The sequence below is a fragment of the Lontra canadensis genome, unplaced genomic scaffold, assembly GCF_010015895.1.
Source record: "Lontra canadensis isolate GAN:19392208 unplaced genomic scaffold, GSC_riverotter_1.0 scaffold50, whole genome shotgun sequence".
NCBI classification, from domain to species: domain Eukaryota; kingdom Metazoa; phylum Chordata; class Mammalia; order Carnivora; family Mustelidae; genus Lontra; species Lontra canadensis.
Window position 1 is genome coordinate 630440 of NW_022631044.1, and position 21053 is coordinate 651492.

General features: G+C 45.5%; 1 protein-coding gene across 3 annotated transcripts in view; it reads left to right on the forward strand.

Moving 5' to 3' along the window:
• The window catches only part of SFXN5 (sideroflexin 5), a 110716-nt gene that overhangs the window by 40981 nt on the left and 48682 nt on the right, over positions 1-21053 (forward strand). For all 3 annotated transcript variants that reach the window (XM_032873648.1, XM_032873646.1, XM_032873647.1), the window contains exons 6-8: positions 163-188; positions 19398-19451; positions 20238-20294. In XM_032873648.1, the coding sequence (XP_032729539.1) occupies positions 163-188; positions 19398-19451; positions 20238-20294 (137 nt within the window). The remainder of the gene's footprint in view (positions 1-162; positions 189-19397; positions 19452-20237; positions 20295-21053) is intronic.

Consider the following 21053-nt stretch of genomic DNA (forward strand, 5'->3'; position numbering starts at 1 on the left):
GGGGAGGGCTGAGCCAGGAAAAAGTCTGGGGTCTGGAGGAGCCTCATCAGGGCCACTGACCAGAGCAAACCCAGAAGCCTCTTCCAGTGTTTCTGTTGAGTGGTGGGTAGGATGGCGACGGGTGGGACCGGAAGACCTGACCCTCTTCTCTCCCCCCTTCAGGTTACATTCCTTTTGGAACGCCAATTGTAAGTATCACCTGCAAAGGGTTTTCTTTGCTAAAACATTTTTTAATGTATAACTTTACAGCATTGGTCATAAATATTTGACATTGGAGGGGAATTATGAGATAAAGTGGCATTTAAGTCTTTTTCATTCTCTTGATGGATATTGTCCAGTTTCTTCCCATAAAGGCATGTGTGCCCACATGCAGCCAACACAGAGCCTCAAAGTGCATTCTCCCTGCCTGCTCCCATCCCGAGTATTGTCACCAGAACATGCTGGTCACAGGCGAGTTTTCCAAAAAACTTAGGAAGTCAGAAAATAAATAAAAATGCCTTCTGAAACCTAAACTTTAAAAAGAACTCAGAAAGGAGTCAGTATTCTTTTTGCTTAGTTCTGGAATCAGGGTTAGGTTTGTTCTGTTTAAAATATATATATGTATTAGAGCAAAACTAATATACAGCGTGGTAGGGTTTCACAAAGCAAACTCATCCAAGTAAGGCTCACTGAGGTAGGGTTACATTAGCAGCCTCTCAGAACCCTCTCCCACAGCCCCCAGTCCCCCAGGGAATCACTTTTCTGACTTCCCTCACTGTGTTCCCGTCCAGCCTGTTACTGACCGTTATGTAAGTGAAATTGTCAGGATGTCCCTGTCTGGGTCTGGCTCCCTTCACTCAACATGGTGAGAACTCATCTGTGTTGTTGCATGTCGTAGTCATTTCTCATGGCTGATGGGTTCGTAGCCCCATCGTTACAACTATATCAAAATTTATCCATCCTACTTTGGGTGAACCCTGGGGCTGGTTCCGGTTTGGAGTTCACAACAAACAGTGCGGCTTTGAATGTGATTGTACAAGTCTTTTAGAGGCTGTTTCCCCTCATTTCTCCCAGATGATACCACAGGATTAGAGAACCACTGAAGGCAGCTCTCGATTCTAGATTTGCGATCGGGATGGGGGTGTGTGTGAAGTGTTGTGTGGTCTCTTGTGAAGTGAAACATACTGACATCCAGTGTGAGCCAGTAACTGTGATTTTGGGCATTTACTTCAAGAGAAAGGACTACACAAATGTTAATTATTGCTTTCTTCCTATTAGCTTAAAGTTGAAAAACAAAAAAGAATGACCAAAAGATACTAAAACCATGAGTGAAAACCTGACTGGGAAGAGAGTCGTCACCTTGTTGCAATATTTCCTATGTATTTCACAGATATCGTTCTTTCTATATTTATGGGCAGGCCCTCTCCTGTGAATAAGGGTTTTTCCCCTTCTGCCTCCCCCTTTAATATTTTTACAATGATCAGTATGTTCAGGGCAATTTTTTTGATTCAGTAACAATTTACTTCTCTTATTATTCATGTTGATACACACATTGTGCCAAATGTGACGATTAGGAACCCTTTAGAGCGATTTCTCTGTCCATATGACGTGTCTTCCATATCCTCTGAGAACTTCAAAACTTCCTGGCACGATGTGTGGGTGTTCCAGACCCATCTTGTACTTGCTGAGCTCCAGTCCTGGAATAGTGTGTTTCTCCAAAGCGCTCTAGTTCCATTCAGAGGAGAATGGTGTTTGGACACCAAGATCTGGATGTGAGGTGTGCTCACGGTTACTGGAGAGTCATCGTTTCTAGACCCTCTTAGTATTCAGAGTTAGGAGATACGACTTCAGAATGATGAGTTCGTGCCAGTAATTCCAGTCCATCATCTTAGCCGTCTCTCACTCCTCCCATCCCGTATTTCTGTCTCTCTTCTCCCTGAATGAGAATCCAACAACCATATATGTACTCGCTTACCAAGTCTTATACACAGATGAGAGCATTTCAGAATTGCTACATCAGTCCTACCCCCCAAGTGCATTAACTTGAGATTTCTTTGATGTTCTTAGAATATATCCTACTGAGGGTATACAGAGAATTGTGTTCAAAAGTTATTTGAATTGTGTGTTTCTTCTGTGTGGTTGTTACTTGTTTGATATACAGTTGGGTTTATTTGTTGTTGTTGGCTTTCGGTTTTAGTTGCTTCCTCCTTCTTATTGATTTTTTTAAAGATTTAATTTATTTATTTGAGAGAGAGAGAATGAGAGAGAGAGAGAGAGTGCATGAGAAGGGGGGGGTCAGAGGGAGAAGCAGGTTTCCCTCTGAGCAGAGAGCCCAATGTGGGGATCGATCCCAGGACTCTAGGATCATGACCTGAGCCGAAGGCAGTCGCTTAACCAACTGAGCCACCCAGGTGCCCCTGGTTTGTGTTTTGTGTTTTTTTTGAAACTTGTAAAATATTAACATCATTCAAAAGTCAAAGCCACATAAAAAAGGCATGATACAAATTCCATTCCCCTCCTTATCCTTTTTATCTCCTCCCCATCCTCTGTGGGTAAACAATTTTATCCTCATTTCTTTTTGTAAAAATGAGCAGATGCAAACATATTTCCCCTTTTTTCTTATACAAAAGGTCGCATTCTACAATACTCTGTGCACAGTGTTTTTTTTTTTTTTTAAAGATTTTATTTATTTATTTGACAGACAGAGATCACAGGTAGGCAGAGAGGCAGGCAGAGAGAGGAAGTGAAGCAGTCTCCCTTGCTGAGCAGAGAGCCCGATGCGGGACTCGATCCCAGGACCCTGGGATCATGACCTGAGCCGAAGGCAGAGGCTTTAACCCACTGAGCCACCCAGGCGCCCCTGCACAGTGTTTTTTTTCCCACTTAATGACATATTCTGGAAATCATGACCCATCAGTTTATACAGGTCTTCATTCTTTTTTTTTTTTAATAGCTATATGGTAGTCTACTATGTGCAAGTACCATAATTGATTCAGCTAATTTCTTGCATATGGAGGTTGAGACTATTTCCACCGTTTTGCTATTATGAAGAATGCCAGAATGGGTAATCCTGGGCATATTGTTTTGATGCTGTTAGAGATATATCTTGAGGGTAAATTTCTAACTTCTGTGAAATGACTAATTAAATAGACATTTCTGGAACCACTGAGCAAGAAAAAAGAAGATGCAAATAAACATATTAGGAATAAAAAAGTACAATAACTATAGATACAATAGGAGTTTAAAACCAGAACACATTGAACGATCTGGGGTAATAAATTTGAAGACATGTAAGAACAGGACACCTTTCTGAGGAAGTATAGCTTTCTGGAGATCGCCAAGAGGAAATATCGAATTTGAATAGACTATGTATAGAGAGAAATTAAATCAGTTGTTTAAAATATATGCACCAAAGAACAAACAAACAAACATCACTAATAGACGTCCACAGTCTTCCCGGTGACCACTCTTGGAAGAATAGCCAAACTCAATTTTCATTTAACTCCTAAAAGAGAATTAAAAAGAGGAAATGTGGGGCGCCTGGGTGGCTCAGTCGTTAAGCTTCTGCCTTCCGCTTAGGTCATGATCCCAGGAACCTGGGATCAAGCCCTGCATGGGCTCCCTGCTCAGCAGGGAGCCTGCTTCTCCCTCTCCCTCTGCCCTGCTTGTGTTCCCCCTGTTTCTCTCTCTCTCTCAAATAAAGAAATAAAATCTTAAAAAAAAAAAAAGAAAGAAAGAAAAAGAGGAAATGTCTCCCAATTCATCTATGAGGCACTTTGAGACAAATACCAAAGAAGTAAATTGAAGAAAGAAAAATTATAGGTTAATATCACTTATGAAATTGCATCTAGGAGTCTAAGTGAAATAAGTTGAATCCAGCAATGCATTAAAACATGTTCATCACCAAATAATTTTTAACCCACTGAGCCACCCAGGCACCTCATCACCACCAAATAATTTTTACCAACAATGGTAATATTAGAGAATGTGTTAATATAGTTTGTCACATTAATGGAAATGGAAGAAGAAATGTGATAATCCTGGTAGATTTAGAAAAATCATTTGATAAGATAAAACATAACTCCATTTATGACTTTCTTTTTTTTAAAGAGTGGATTAGATTCAGAAGGGAACTTTGTTAACTCATAGAGATCTATCAAAAAAATAAAATCCCAATCCCAAAGGAAGCACCGTCCTTAAAGATAAAACAGATAAAGGTAAATTCTTAATGTCTGGAACAGCGTAAGCATACCTATTTCCAACATTTTCCTGGGAGACTAACAGTACAGTAAGACATGAAAAAATAAATAAGTAGTAATAGGATAGGAAAGGAGGAAACAAAATCATTCATGAGGATAGACAAACTATTAGAACTACTATTTTTAGGGGCACCTAGGTGGCTCAGTGAGTTAAGCCTCTGACTTCGGATCAGGTCATGATCCCAGGGTCCTGAGATGGAGCCCAGCATTGCATCAGGCCTTCTGCTCGGCAGGGAGTCTGCTTCCCCCTCTCTCTCTGCCTGCCTCTCTGCCTACTTGTGATCTCACTCTCTCTCTGTCAAATAAATAAATAAAATCTTGAAAAAAAAAGATCTACTATTTTTAAAAGATATCTGGATGTTAGACCAGTATAAAAAAATTGTTGGAGGCCCATGAACCTATAAAAAACATTTAAAATATGATATATTTTTTTAAAAAAGCATTTACAATTGCACTTAAAACTATAACGTATCGGAGCAACATTTCTCAAGGTTTGTCTCCTGAGACAAGGGAAACAAAAGCAAAAATAAACTATTGGGACTACATCAAAATAAAAAGTTTCTGCACAACAAAGGAAATCAACAAAACTAAAAGGCAGCCTACCAAATGGGAGAAGATATTTGCAAATGATACCTCTGATAAGGTATTAATATCCAAAATATATAAAATACTTACATGACTCAACACCAGAAACCAAATAATCTAATTAGAACATGGCCAGAGGACCTGAATAGACATTTTTCTAAAGAAGACATGCAGATGGCCAACAGACACATGAAAGGATGCGAGACATCACTCATCCTCAGGGAAATGCAAATCAAAACCACAGTAAGATATCACCTCACACCTGTCAGAATAGCTAGAATCAAAAAGATGAAATAGCAAGTGTTGGCGAGGATGTGGAGAAAGAGGACCCCTCATGCACTGTTGGTGGGAATGTAGACTGGTACAGCCACTGCAGAAAACGGTGTGGAGGTTCCTCAAAAAATTAAAAATAGAAGTACCGTATAATCCAGTAATTCTGTTAACCTAAAGAAAATGAAAACACTAATTCAAAAAGATACATGTAGTCCTATGTTTATTGCAGCATTATTTATAATAGCCAAGATACGGAAGCAATTCAAGTGTCCGTCCATAGATGAATGGGTAAGGAAGATGTGGTGTGTGTGTGTATATATATATATATACACACACACACACATATACGTACATACCATGGAATATATATATATATGTGTGTGTGTGTGTGTGTATATGGAAAATATGCCATGGAACACACCATGGAACATTACTCAGCCATAAAAAGGATGAGATCTTGCCATTTGTGACAACATAAATGGAACTTTAGAAAGTATTATGCAGGGCGCCTGGGTGGCTCAGTTGGTTAAGTGACTGCCTTCAGCTCAGGTCATGGTCCTGGAGTCCTGGGATCGAGTCCCGCATCAGGGTCCCTGCTCCATGGGGAGTCTGCTCCCTCTAACCTCCCCTCTCATGCTCTCTGTCTCTCTCTCAAATAAATAAATAAAATCTTTAAAAAAAAAAAAAGAAAGTATTATGCAAAGTGAAGTAAGTCAGACAGAGAACGACAAATACCATATGATTTCACTTATATTGTGGAATCTAAAAAAACAAAACAAATGAATAACCAAACAACAGAAGCAGACCTATAAATACAGAGAACAAACTGATTATTAGCCAGAGGAAGGGGGTGGGGGAATGGGCAAATGGGTGAAGGGGAATGGGAGATACAGGCTTCCAGTTACCGAATGAATAAGTCCTGGGAGTAAAAGTCACAGCGCAGGGAATGTAGTCAGTGGTGTTGTGATAGTGTTGAGTGGTGACGAATGGTAGCATCTCTCAGTCTGCCTCACTCACGCATGCACAAAGATCCCAGTTTCAGTGAATATTGTCTTGAATTCTACTTCATCTGATATCAATGTTTCTATTCCTGTTTTGTTTATTTGCCTTGTAAATCATTGCCTACACCTTTATATGAGTGACGTTTGATTTCTGTGTTGTTTTGTATTATATATCTTCTGACAAACTATAGCTGAATTTTACTTCTTCGCCCTAGTGTGAGAAATATGGTCTTTCATTTTTTAAAAAAAGATTTTATGTATTTATTTGACAGAGAGAGACACAGCGAGAGAGGGAACACAAGCAAGGGGAGTGGGAGAGGGGGAAGAAGGCTTCCCGCTGAGCAGGGAGCCTGATGCAGGGCTCCATCCCAGGATCCTGGGATCATGACCTGAGCTGAAGGCAGATGCTTCATGACTGAGCCACCCAGGCACCCCTGGTCTTTAATTTTAATAATAAATGGAACACAGTCATATTTGTTCTGCCCCTGGTTATCGTGACCACTTATCCCAGCCTTCGAGTGTTTGGTTGGTTGGTTTACTAAGCTTTGCTATCGTTTTCACTTCTTTTCCCGATTTGTGCTCGAGTGATCTTTTCAGTGGTCCTTTGGTTTCTTAAGTGGTTTGGAAGGGGAAACATCTGACTTTTCTCTAATTACTATTGATCTGTAGTATTTTACATACTGGTTCCATTACATTTACCCTATCAATATCAATAATTGAACAATAAATATGACCTTCTCAACCCTCCCCACATACGAAGAGACTTCTAAAAGATTCGTTTACTTATTTGAGGACAGAGTGTGTGCATGTGAGATGGGGGAGGCATAGAGGGAGAGAATCTTCAAGCAGACTTCCCTCTGGGTGCAGAGTGCATCTCGGGGTGCAATCCCATAGCCCATGAGAATGCTTAAAACGACTGAACCACCCAGGTGCCCCAGGAAGAGACTTTTAACATACTGTTTTACTGCACGCTCTACCATTTTACCCATACACACCTGCCAGGATTTTGGAAATAATTTGAAATTTCATCAGATTTTTGAATCCTTGCTTAATTAACACCTGTATGAAACTTCACAATTATTTGGGCTCAGTGTGTGTGTGTGTGAGTGTGTGTGTGCGTGCGTGCGTGTGTGTGTATTCTATGTTTGGCTAGATCACTTCTTTGAATAATATTCAGAGTGTGTGGGCAATATACTTTTTGAGTCCTTGCATATCTGGAAATGTCTTTTTTCTCTCTCTCATACATGAACAATAGTTGGCCTGATTCTCTTTTCCTTTGTAGGTAAACCTCCCCCACTCCCCTTGGGATCCTTTGGTATTTTTCCTCTTTATCTTTGGAATTCAGAAATATCCTCAGGATTTAAAAAAATCTTCTCTGTATATTTTATAAAATTATACAAGTAATACATGAATATGTTCTTTAGAATTCAAAAATACCACCAAGACTTTTTTAAAGAATATTTTAAAAGTTATACAAGTAATACATGAATATGTTCTCTCAGCTCTAGAATTCAAACAATACCAAAAAAACGTAGAAATTCCCCCGGCAAGGCTCAACCCCAAATCTGCTCCCAGAAGTAACCTCTGTTAGAACTTTGGTGTGAACTTTCAGGCTTTTTTCTAGGCATTCGCATCCATTTAAACATTCTATTTTGTTTTGTATTTTTTTTCCATTAAAAATACAATAGTATGCCTATTTATCTAGAATTACCTTATTACACTTAGCAGTTTGCCTACATAAAGATCTGCTTCATTCATTCATTTCTTCCTGCTGAGTAGTATTCTCTCCCCAGTGACGGATTTTGGTTGTTTCTGACTATTTGCTGTTAGAAATAACAGTGCTGTGAAAAATCCTTGCGAATTTCTTTTTGCACAAGTATGAAGACTGCTCAGCGGCCCATTCTAGAAAGTGAATTTGCTGTGTAAATGGCTGTGCCGTTTACATTTTTGATAGCTATTGCATAATTATCTTTCGGGAAGGCTCTATTTCACTATACCTTAGTAACATTGGTATTCATATTTTTAGACTTTTCAGTATGCCAACCCAATGGGAGAAAGGTAGCATCTCACTATGGTTTTAATTTTTATTTCCCTGAATACCCAAAAAGATTGTGCTGCTTTTCATCTATTTATTTACCATTTATACTTCCTCTTCTGTGAATTACCTGTTCACATCCTTTGTCCATTCTTCCATTAGTTGTATTTTCCTAATTGATTTGTAGGAGTTCTTTATATATTTGGATAATAATCCTTTGAATTATACACATTGTAAATCTCTTCTCCCAGCTATTTCCTCTTCACTCTTTGGTGTCTTTGTTGTAGAAAGTTCTAATGTTGATGTTTTTAAATATAATGTTCTTCCCGGGGGCGTCTGGGTGGCTCGGTCAGTTGAGCGTCTGACCCTTGATTTCAGCTCAGGTCATTATTTGAGGGTCCCGAGATTGAGCCCCACATCGGGCTCCAAGCTCAGTTCAGAATCTGCTTGGGATTCTCTCTCTCCCCCTCCATTTCCATGCTCTCTCTCTTTCTGAAATAAATAAATAAATAAATAAATAAGGGGCGCCTGGGTGGCTCAGTGGGGTAATCATCTGCTTTCTGCTCAGGTCATGATCCCAGGGTCCTGGGATCAAGTCCCACATTGGGCTCCTTGAGCAGCAGAGAGCCTGCTTCTTCCTCTGCCTGCCAATCCCACTGCTTGTGCTCTCTCTCTCTCTCTGATAAATAAATAAAGTCTTTTTAAAATTAAGTAAAATAAATAAAGAAAATCTGTAAAAGATATATAATGACCTTTCCTTGAATTGGTTTTGAGTCCTGTCCCCCTTTTCACCTCCATCTCCTTTATTAGAATAAGCAGGTTTGTGAGAGTCGCATCCTGGAACCAGCTCTTGGATGTATTTATCAGTTCTTCTGTTTCCATTTCCTAATTTATTCATTTCTGCTTTTGTTTTTATAATATCCTTTTCTCTTTTCTTTGGTATGTTTGTGGGATTTTTGTTGTTGTTGTTTTGGTTTGTTTGTTATTGTTTTTTACTTTTTACCTTGAATGCTTTATTTATTCTCAGTCTTTCTATCTAATAAAAGTGCTTAGGGCTGTGAATTTGCTTCTGATTGTATCTAATACCTGGCTTTATTTAATATGTGGTCATATATGGTGATCTGTGTTTTTATTTTCTAAATGAGTTTGAAATTAAAGTTTTGAATCATCTTTAATCAATTAGTCAGAAGAACACATTTTATTTTATTTTTAAAAAATATTTTATTTATTTAGAGAGTGAGCGAGAGTGGTGGGTGCGGGCGGAGTGGGTGGGGAGGGAATCTCAAGTAGACTCCCTGCTGAGCACAGAGCCTGACATGGGGCTTGATCTCATGACTCTGAGGTCATGACCTGAGCCAAAATCAAGAGTCAGATGCTTAACTGACGGAGCCACCCAGACCCCCCCCCACCAGAAGAACACTTTTTAAATCACGAATGATTGGCCTTTTTAACATGTATTCTTTTCTCATTGTTTTCTACTTTATTGTATTTTGTTATGACCTCTACAATTCTGCCATTTGAGTTGTTTTGTGGTTTTCTTTGTAACATATTATACGATTAGACCTGCTGGGATTAGGACCATCTACATATTAAAAAGTTTAAAATAACAGTGGCTTAAATAAAATAATTTATTACTCTCTCACATCAAAGAAGTTTAGAGGCAGGTGGATCTGCATAATGCTACCAGGAACCCAGACTTCCATTTTTCTACACCATTCTCAGTGCTGGCTACCGTCATCAGAATCACCTCATAACCCAATACGGTTGTCAGAGTTCCAGCCATCAATCTACATACAGGGAGGAGAAAGATGGGAGGAGTAAAAGGATGTCCTTCCCAACTGAGTCAGTTCCCTTTAAGGAGACTTCTTCGAAGTCTCACACAGAAGTTCTGTTTACCTTTCATGTAGAATCCCCCAACTATAGGGACTATACTATACTATACTATATATATACTAACTATATATATACTATACTATACTATACTATACTATACTATACTATACTATATATATAGTAAGATTAGTCCCAACTATAGGGACTCTATTACTAAGAAAAAGGGGAAGAATGGTTGATACGTAGGCAAAAAAATCTGCCATAATAATTTTAATAAGTATTCTATCAGCACTTGAAAAAGAAAGATACATCACTTAGCAGTATTGTCTCTTTACCAAACCAGAGAAGTTGAATTTGGGGCTCATTTCCCCATAAGAGGCCAGATGGACTCTTACTTATACAATCAATGGCTGTCATTAACTGGGATGAAACAGCTAACCCAAGGGACACCAGCATTGTCTCTGGCTCACCAGGTGTGATTGATGGCACCCCATCATTTTCTATTCTCGTCTTCCTGCCCAAGACGAGTCAGTTATTTCCGGGTCACTAGAGCCTTGCAGGCATCCTGGGAACTTGGGTGCTGTCCACTCATTTGTGCGTCAGGGGTTTACTGCTGAAGCAGATGCTGTGAATGTCCTCCAAGGACCAGTCCTCTTCCAGCCCGGAGCAAACGTCCCTTCTGTGAGTGAATGTATAGGGTATGAGAATAGGGTGCCCCGGCCCTGAGCTCCTGTGTCAACACTTGATGGAGGGCATGAGCTGGGACGTCTCCCAGCAGGCCTCAGTGGCTGCCAGAGCCAAAACGACAGTCACCTACCCCCACTTCCTAGTCCCAAATATTCATATTCCAGGATTCAGAATAGCTGGCCTAGAGGCCAGGTCCTGAGAGGGGTCATTGGACGAGGAGAACCCACAGCCTTCTATCTTGGCCCTTCGATGCAGATCAGCAATCCTAGAGCTCCTGGTCCCTTTCCTTCCCGGGCCACCGCCTGACCTTGTATGGAAGGTACACTGTGGCTGTTCCAGCCCTTCTACCAGAGCCCGGCTCCCACTGGCCACTTCAGCTCCCCTGAGCACCACCCCCTGCCCCAGCGCCTGGCAGCATTGAACATCTTAGCAAATGCCTGGTCTGAAGGGGAGTGAAGGTTCCAGTCCACACCTTAGGGAAGCCCCTGGTGTGACAGAGTACGTAAGAAACATATACACGCAGAAGCCACTCAAGTACTTACCAAAATAGAAATGGGGTGCTGGCGAATGTGCTAGGAACTGGGTCCCTGAGAGATGAAGGGGAGGGGTGGTTAAGGCTGGCAGATGCCTCAGCTGACATGCTTCTGGAAACAACATCCGCGCTTCCTGCCTAGGTGAGCATCCCGGGCTCGACCCCCGTGTGGTTCCCGCCTTGCCTGAGAGTCCCCCCACCCCCACCCTGCTCTCTCTCTGGAGCTCAGGAGAAGCGAGCTGGTTTTCTCCCAGAGGCTGGTGCCAGTTTAGTCAGCAGATTTCACAGATCCACTGGCACCCATGTAGTGTCTTATTTTAAGCTTAACATTTGAAGATGGGAACTTTTCCCCCTTCGGTGTGTGGCAAAGAGATCCCAATTTATACACAAGCATGGTGGCTAAGCCAGTGCACCAAGGCTGTTCCTGAGGCTAGTGTGGTCGATTCATGGCACCTCTTCTTCGGGTACCTTCCCCAAAGAACCCCACCAACTGTTGTTGCTTATGTCAGGCAGTTCTGTTCCCAGGTTTCCACTAAGCGGTGCGCAGCACCGTCCCTTCCATGCACGCGTGGCTGGGGGGAGGCAGGGCTGCTGTGGCGGTCCCCGTCCTATCCTCCCTGCACTTCCCCACCAGTGTACCCTGCACCATTGGCTTCCAGAATGTCTCACATGCGAGGAGCTAGGTTTCTCTTGTGGGCCTGAGCTCCTCCTGGGGACTCTCCGTGCCTCCCTCCTCTGCTCCGAAACTCCCATGACACTGTTGTCCTCCTCTCCCTTCCCCCTGTCATTTTTGAACTCTCAGAACTCAAGGCCCCAATTCCTCCTCTCCAGCTGGGAGACCGAAGAGGGCAGACCGGAGCACCCAGTCAGTGAGTCAAGGGCCCTTGTGTTGCTTCCAAACCAGATCCCTATCTTGGGACCTTCAGAGCTGGGATTCTATGCGCTGAACCCCGTGGGTTTTAACACTGCCGCCGTGTGCGTGGACTTAGAAACCTCAGAAGGAGCTGGTGTAGGTCACTTCGTCACCAGAGGGGGGAAGGGTAGATCCCAGAGGGTTCACTTTGCGTGAGGATTTGGCTGGGTCCCAGAGTCTTCCTGGTGTCTCCCAACCCTCCTCATCCCAGACTCTGCTTTTTCACACATTTAAATGCCAATCACAATTTTCTTCCTGGCCTACCTCCATTGTAACCTGCCACCAGTCAGTTGGGCCTGGTTTATACCCCACAAGAGGTGTTGCTCGGTTAAGCTAGAATCGACCAGTCAGGGACAAACATTCCTTTGACCAAAGATATTCTCTTTAACTGATTGGGATCCTTTAAATATCACCCCTCATGCACTGAAGTGTTACTTTTCAGATCGTTAGCCACATAAATCAGAAGATGGAGACAAAGTAGAAGGAAAAAACAGGCACATTGTTGAGTACTGGGGCCCGTGGCAGGTCTTTGAAAAACGAAGAGGAGCCTTTTCGAATTGAGTGAGTCAGGATGGAGGAAACGGGTCTGATGCCAGGGGCCCGTCGCTTTACCAGTGAGGACTCCCAGGTACATGATAAGTGAACGCTGATGTTCTCACCCCTCTGAAGGTTCTGGAAGCTCTTGAGAAAGACTTTAAACAGATTCTTACTATTGAAATGAATACTGCAAAGAAGGCAGGCAGGGTGCTGGGGAAGTGTATGACAGGGGAACTAACTCACCTCGAGGGCCAGGGAGGGCTTCCTGGAGGAAGCGACAGCTAAGCTGAAACCTGGAGAATGAGGAGGGATTACGCAGGTAGAGATGGGGTGGAGAGGACAGGGACAGTTGCTGGACCTGGTGCTGTACTCATCCCCTGACATGGGTTTCACCACCTGATTGTTTTGACACACACGGTTTCCTCTCTGGATTTTCTGTACTTTTAAAACATCGTTCTGCTATTCCTTGAGTCAGTTTTACATGGGCGGCTGCCAAGGAAGTGGGAGCTGCTCAGTTCTCTCTCTCTGAGCCCCAGGATCACAGGACACAGAATTGTGATCAGAGGCCCTGCTCCCCTGTCTTCGTCTTCTGCTATTCACGGCCCACCTCTGGCCAAGTGGCTCAGGGTATCTGGTGGTGCCCGTCTCTCCGAGCGAGACCTTAGCTCTCTGCAGAGGTTAGAATCCTCCAAAGGAGGGGTCCGGAAGTGAAGATGTGATTTTTCTTGTGGGCCATTTGCTGTATGGGTGCCATTGGCCTCATTCTGGATTCTGTCCTGAGATGAGGCTCAGGCCCAAAGCACCCTTCTTCCTGGACTGGCCGGGGCAGCCCCAGTGTTGGGCGGTTGGTCACCAGGTGGAATGATAAGCTAGGCTGCTCAGGAACCAACATCACTAGTGAAGACGTAGTTCAAGTGCACTAGATACATTACAGAATTTTGGACCACAAAGCACGCACATTCACTCTTCATATATAGCAACTCCTGTATTAAACGGCTTTTGCTACGACTGTGCTGGGTAGCAAATACCCACAGAATTTTCGTGGCGACCATAAGCATTTATTCTTAAGGGGTCTGCAATTACTGGGGTTCAGCTTGTCTACACCATGCTTGACGGAGGCAGTCCTGCTTCTCATTACAGGCCTGGGGTCAACTGGGACTCATCCGCCATGGGCTGTGCCTTGCTTCCCATGCCTTTTACCCTCCTCGGCCCAGGACAGTAGTCAGGGTGTGTCTCCTCGTGGCCATGTTAGACGCCCAAGATGACCACCAGGAACACATGTGGCCTCTGAGGCCTGAGCTCCAGGCTGGTGCGCCGCCACCTCCTCCCACTTGCCCCTGGTCCAGAGCATGGAAATATGTTCTTCTCATGGCATGGGTATGAATGCAGGGAGGAGTGAAGATTCGGGACCAAAAACTCAATCTGCGGGACGCCTGGGTGGCTCAGCTGGTTAAGCAGCTGCCTTCGGCTCAGGTCATGATCCCAGCGTCCTGGGATCGAGTCCCACATCAGGCTCCTTGCTTGGCAGGGAGCCTGATTCTCCCTCTGCCTCTGCCTGCCACTCTGTCTGCCTGTGCTCGCTCTCGCTTCTCTCTCTATGACAAATAAATAAATAAAATCTTTAAAAAAAAAAAACAAAACTCAATCTGCCCCTCTCTCCAAATGCCCACACCGCTGTGCAATTCGGACTTTAATAAAAGGAGTAAGGAAGAAATGGGTGGTGGTGGTCATGGTCACAGCCCATCCCAGATGTTTTTCCTGACCAGTAATTCATATTATTTATTTTTTAAGATTGTATTTTTTTTTTAAGATTTTATTTATTTATTTGACAGACAGAGATCACAGGGCAGCAGAGAGGCAGGCAGAGAGAGAGGGGAAAGCAGGCTCCCTGCTGAGCAGAGAGCCTGATGTGGGGCTTGATCCCAGGTCCCTGGGATCATGACCTGAGCCAAAGGCAGAGGCTTTAACCCACTGAGCCACCCACAAGCCCTGTATTTATTTATTTTAGAGGTGGGGGGAGGAGGAGCAGAAGGAGAGGGAGAAGCAAATTCTGCACAAGCATGGAGCCCAATGTGGGGCTCGATCCCACCATCCTGAGATCATGACCCGAGCTGAAATCAGGGGTCAGACGCTTAACTGACTGAGCCACCCAGGTGCCCCCAAGATTTAATGTTCTTAATAATGAATTAGCAATATTCTTCTAGGACGTACAACACAGTATGGGCCCAGCTTGGTGCTGAGCACTTTGGGGGACATCGGAGAGAAAAGCCCTGATTCTACCTTCAGGAGATCCCCATCCTTGGAGGGATGAGGCTTGTGTTGGAGACAAGATGGGGGCAAGATGATGCTCAATTATGTAATGCGGATCGTGGAGTTCAGACAAAAGAGAGACCAGCAAAAACTAGAAAAGAGTGAGAGAGGAGGAGAAGAACGATGCCTTACACTTTATACTTAACGAGTACTTACTGCACGCAGACACTGGACCAAATTCCTCCCATGCCTGCCTCCCCCCATGGTCATCCAGATAAGTACCAGGGCGGTTGCCATTTAACAGATGGGGGGAAAAAGAAATGGAGGCACAAAGAGCTCAAGTAACTTGTGTGCAGTCACGTGGCTGGTAAATACTAGAACCAGGATCTGAGTCTAGCTCTTCCTGTGACCAGAGCCTGTACATTAATCCCCAGGCCCATGGCCGGCCACCTGAGGGAAGGGAGGCAGCAAAAGTGGACAGATGTGTGAAGAGGACAGCTGCCAGGGGGCGGGAGCCGCGGAGGGGACCCCAGCCGTGTTACGAACTATAAATGGGAGTACAGATAGGATGTGCGATTTGGCCAAGGTCCTGCAGCAAGATCGGGTGGAGGCTGGGCTGGAAATTCTGGCTGTTGGCTCTCCTTCCACTCTCCCTGGTACCAGCCGCTTTCTGGGCGCTCTCCACCCGTCTGCGCGGCCACGCCTGAAGCGTTTCCCTCTTGGAAGAGGTGCAACCCACTGGCATTGAAGCCGGGTGGACTGGCTCCCTCTCTCTATCCATCTCTTTCCTCCTTTCCCCTGCCATGTTCTGGAAAGGGCAGCGTGCGGGAATGTGGGCAGGTTGCACCAGAGATATACATCTGAGAACTGAAGGAACATTTATTTTTAATTTCGACTTAAAAAGAAAAAAGGAAGTTATAAAATATCTGCTCTTGCTCCTGGGACTGTGCAGATGGTGCTGCGTGTTGCCTAATAGGGAACGGGGCTGGCACCCATGTGCTCCTGGCCCCGGCAGCCTGACTGTAGGACCTGCAAAGTGGGATCCCTGTTCCCCTTGCCTCAGCCTCGGATGGTTCCCTTGGGCCCTGTTTGGGGGCCCAATGCAGCAAGACTTTCCGCTGCCTCTAACCTCACCCCCCTAGGTCTGCTGATTCTTCAAACCTCCTCCTTTAAGGAGACCAGTCTCTTGGCTGTTCCTGCTCCCGTGAGCGTGCACTCTCGCCACCCCCCCACGCACACGCGCACACACACACACGTGCACACCTCCGCTCTGTCCCACCACCTCCTTCGGCAGCCCGAGCACACTGATCTCTCCTTCCTGAGCTCTGGTTGGGATGTTTGCATTTATCCACTTGACATACCCAAATACCTGATTCAACCGTCTGGTCATTTTCACGGCCAGGTGTTAAAAAGGATATTCTCATCCATTCTCCCGTTTGGTGTTTTTGGTTAAGTGCCATATATTCCTCTCTTTCTGTATTCTCCATTGAGAGCACCATGGAACCTGGTGCCTAGAAGATGCCTGGAAATGGGCATGGAGTGTGACTCTTCCTTTGTGCTCCAGTGAATGAGCTAGAAAAGGGAGCCCTCAGATCAGAGAGTTGGAGCCCTCAAGCCAGGAATCAGGAGATCTTTCTTACTTTCTCTAGCTTGCTGTGAAGCTTTAGGCAAATCACTGAATTTCTGTAAGCCTCAGTTTCCCCATTTGTAAAATATAGAACCTAATCTCTCTTTTGTCTGAGCCCCAGAGTTCTGATAAGGATCATGGTAAGTGACATAGGGGAAATGCTTAGCAAAATCAATCAGTCAGTCAATCAATCTCTTTAAGAACACATAAGGGGTCAGAGGTGTCCAGCATGGTTAGAGCAGGGTTTGGGACAGGAGGCTGGCCAGGTTTGGCCAACAAGAAGAGCTCACAGGTTACAAGGGGTGTGTGTGTTGGGGGGTGTGTGTGTGTGTGTGTGTGACATAGCCTATTATTTCAATTTAGTTTAGGGCTGTGGTTTGTTCTGGAAAAGACTTGATGTCACATTAAAAAAAATAATGCCTGCCACAGAAAATACAAGTGAAGACAAAAATGAAAGAGTTTAGGAAAGGGAAGAAGCTAAGAGTGACGTTTGGGCATAAAATGCATGTAGTGAGGGCCTGTGCCCTGGACAGATGTGAGCCATGGAGATCTGACCTGAGGTCCTTGACAGTCATTGCAAAGAGAGACACGGTTAAATGCTCAATGTCTGCAAGATAGATGCAAACCAGATGCTCAGAAGTATACATTTCTGACCCCAAGACTAGAAAAATGTCCCCCAGGGAGGATTCATAAAAGGGACTCTCTGCGATGTAAGGAGCAGTGAGTGTCCTGGACTATGGCTGTCCCAAGAGGCTGTATCTTATGACACTCCCGATGGCCCAAGCTCAGGGCAGGGAATGTAAGGGGGGATCGAGAAGGAGAAGACAGTGTGGTCCATAATACACACGTGACCTGGTCCCCTAGACCAAGTCAGGGGAATGAGTTCCCAGCAGGGAAGAACAGCTTTCATCTCTTCAGGCTTTGAGAGGCGGTCAGACAGGCACAAGTGTACACAGACATCCATACGTGCACGCACGCATGCACACACTCGCTGGGTCCCATGGTCGGCTCCCAATTTCAGGCTTCTCTAGGCTCAGCTTCCTCTCTGTGGTCTGGCTCCTGGTGGCTGGAGCCTGACTGGGAGGAGGTCCTGGGTCCCCAGCGATATTTCTCTGCCGGGCTGGGTGAGGAGGGATTTCCTTTACAGGCAGTGGGGCGATCTCAATTGACTTCATACCTGCTGCTTGGAACCCGAGAATAGAATTTTACTTGGTAGGTAGGACCTCCAAGCCCAACCCCTTCACTGTATAGGTAAGAAAGCTAGAGCCCGAAAGGGGACTGTCTTCGGCTAGAGACACTGTTAGCTGGAGATCACACCGGGACGGGGCCGAGGCTGGGCTCCAAGCTCTCCTGATTCTCACTCCAGTGCCCTAAGCTGTTGCTGCAGAGAAAAATCAAACTGGGATCTCCTTTTGGGGAGAGAAATCTCGTAATTCCTCATTGGAGCTATGGAGTGGCTTTACATTATATAATTTTATTCAAACTGATATGGGCCAATAAATATAAGTGTGTGTGTGTGTGTGTGTGTGTGTGTGTGTGTTTGCTGTCTTAAAACATTTTAATGTTTAAAACATGATTTACAAATGCTGCTGAGGATGTCTAGAATTTGATTTACTGCATAGTATTGAATGTTTATACTTGCTCCTTACAGAAATCCTTGCCAAAGAGCCATTTTATCTACAGGAATAATAAATAAGTCAATATGTGATGGTTGTGCACATTTTCCCCATATGCAGTGGTACTTGGTAGACGTTATTTTGCACACAAGCACTCAAAAGGTAAACTCGAGAGAGACATGTGAATCCCTGAAGGCCAAAGTTTGGCCAGTTGTCAAGATGAGACAATTCATCTTGATGTAAACCAAAAAAATGGAATCAGCAAGTCTAGCTCTTAGGTGACATTTGGGCTCTGGGAATAATGAATCCACACCTAGCTACAGGTACTCAAAATGATTTTTATCTGGGGTGCCTGGGTGGCTCTGCCGGGTAAGCATCTGCCTTCAGCTCACGTCATGATCTCAGGGTCCTGGGATCGAGCCCCACGTCGGGGGGGTCCCTGCTCAGTGGGGAGCCTGCTTCTCCCTCTGCCTGCTGCTTGCCCCTGCTTGTGCTCTCTTTCTCTCACTCTGTCTCTCTGACAAATACATAAATAAACTCTTTTACAAAAATGATTTTTATCATTTTTTGGAAGTTTTATTTATTTACTTGAGAGAGAGCATGAGCTGGGTGAGAGGCAGAGGGAGAAACAGACTCCCCTCAAGCAGGGAGCCCACTGCAGGAGCTCCATCCCAGGACCCCCGGGGTCATGACCTGCACCACAGGCAGACACTTCACTGACTGAGCTCCCCCCAGACACTCCTATCATCATATTTTAATCCTCACAGAAATCCTATGGGGGTGGTGAGGGTATGAAAGAGCAGGGTTAGCTGAGTGGAAGTAAAGATGTTCCTTTGGTTTGCTTCTTTGTTTTTATTACCCCTCTGCCCCCAGTTATGGAAATAATACATGTCCAGTGTTTAAAAGAATATAGGAATATTCTAGAAGACTGTGAGAAACTACTGTCACCCAACCGCCAGAGACATCTACATGCTGGGCTATAGATTTTCACATGGAGATATGGATATGCCTATGTTTGTGTATATGGTTATACAGACGATGTGGCTTCTTTTCTTTACCAAAGTGGGATTGTGCTGTAATATAGTTCCTCAACCCAGTTCCGTGCTTTGCACACCCTCCTGCCGCCATCAGCGGTCTATGCGTACCCCTCATCCATCTCAGTTTGTACAGATCCGATTTACTTTGCTTTGTGGCTGTGTCATTTTTCTTGGCAAACGTATAGGGTGTTTCTTTGACTTTATCCAGGCTCTCCTCTCTTTCTCTCTCGCAGGTAGTGGGTCTTCTCTTGCCCAACCAGACGCTGGCATCCACTGTCTTCTGGCAGGTAACGGTCCTGGCCAAGAGGGCTTCTGAAGGAAGGACCCACCAAGTGCTCTTTAGAACTCCCTGGTCCCAGTGTCTCCCCTCCAGGCCCCTCGGGGAAAGTCACCCCACCTCCCACCCCTCCCTGACTCAGTGGCCCCTGGGGGAAGCCCGGAATTCAGATTCGGCTGAGCAGGTCCCAGTAGCCCATGCCTAGGCCATCTTATGTGACTCTAATTTTTGCACAAGGGGATGAGGTCTTCTTTGTGGCTGCCCCCCTGCTCCTTGGCTGTTTGTCCCAAGGCCTGTGACCTCAAGGCCCTCAGCCTCATTTTGATATAAGCCTCCCTAAATCTTCAGGGGAGGGTAAATCCACCACCAACCCCAAGGTGGAGAGTATTTGGTACAAGACACTGGGCTGGCGTATTTTTGAAAGAGGTTCGAGGCTGTCGGTAATTCCCGGGGCTAAATGTCCACCTTCTGCTCAAGAAGTAATACAACAAGGGTGATGTGTCAAAGGCAGTGAGGCCATCTGGGGCAGTGAACGTGGTGATTCTGGGAGAGGGGACGGTCTCTGGGTTGAGAAGAAATGCCTGCAAGGGCAGGACCCCTATCCTGGTTTGCCAGGAACTGAGGAGTTTCCCGGGGTTTCCATGCTGCCGGGCGGATGGGATGGTCGGACTGTAGACAGAAGCAGCCGTGAGCTGGAGACAGCATCCTGTGTCTTTCTGGAGGCTGTGGCCACCCGGGGTCCAGGCCCAGCTTCCACCCGCTTCCCTGACGTCTCCTCTCCCCCGTTCCCTTTCAGTGGCTGAACCAGAGCCATAATGCTTGTGTCAACTATGCAAACCGCAATGCCACCAAGGTGAGTGTCGCTGACCACCCGCATGCAGTGGCAGGGAGCAGTGTGGGGAGACCCTCCTCCCTACAGTGTGGCCTGCCACCATCGGCGGGGTGGGGGGAGGGTTGTTCCTCTGTGTTAAGCCTTGTGCTCTTCTAAGCACCTAATTTAAACTGCCAACCCTTCTGGAAGGGCCCCACCGGGGAGGGGCTCTTCACATGAAGTGAGGAAGGTCCATAAAATGGGAATCGAGTGGAGGCGGTGAGAGGGAGGAGCTCTGTTGGCTTCAGCATCCTCCTTGGGCAGCTCTTATCCCCCAGATCTTGGATTAGGATGGCATCAGCCACATGGGGACTGAATTCCCCTGAAGCTTCCTCCAAGCTCGCCTGGAAGCTGCCTTGGTGCCCCCAGACGGTTGGCTGTAGAGTGGAAGGGCTGCTCTGGAGGGGTGAGGGGTCTGAGTGGACCAGGCCCTCCTCCCCCCAAGTCCTCTGTGCTCCTGGGACAAGCTCTTGCTAGAGGCCCTGTCACCCTTCCCTTGTCTAGGAAGGAGCTGGGTCCATTCTTCCCCAGCAAGGCTGTCTGTCCTGCACTTCTGTCCCAAGGCAGGGAGAGGAGAAGAGGAGTCCAGGTCCTACTGGGGGTGCTCAGTTTGGGGAGGGGAAGGTGTGGGCATTCTCTAACCCTGGGGCAGAGCAGGGGAGAGCTAGGGCCTGGCCTGGGTGGTAGGAACTTTTGGGCCTGAAACTCTGAGGACCCCCCCGTCCCTTATCTAAACCTTCA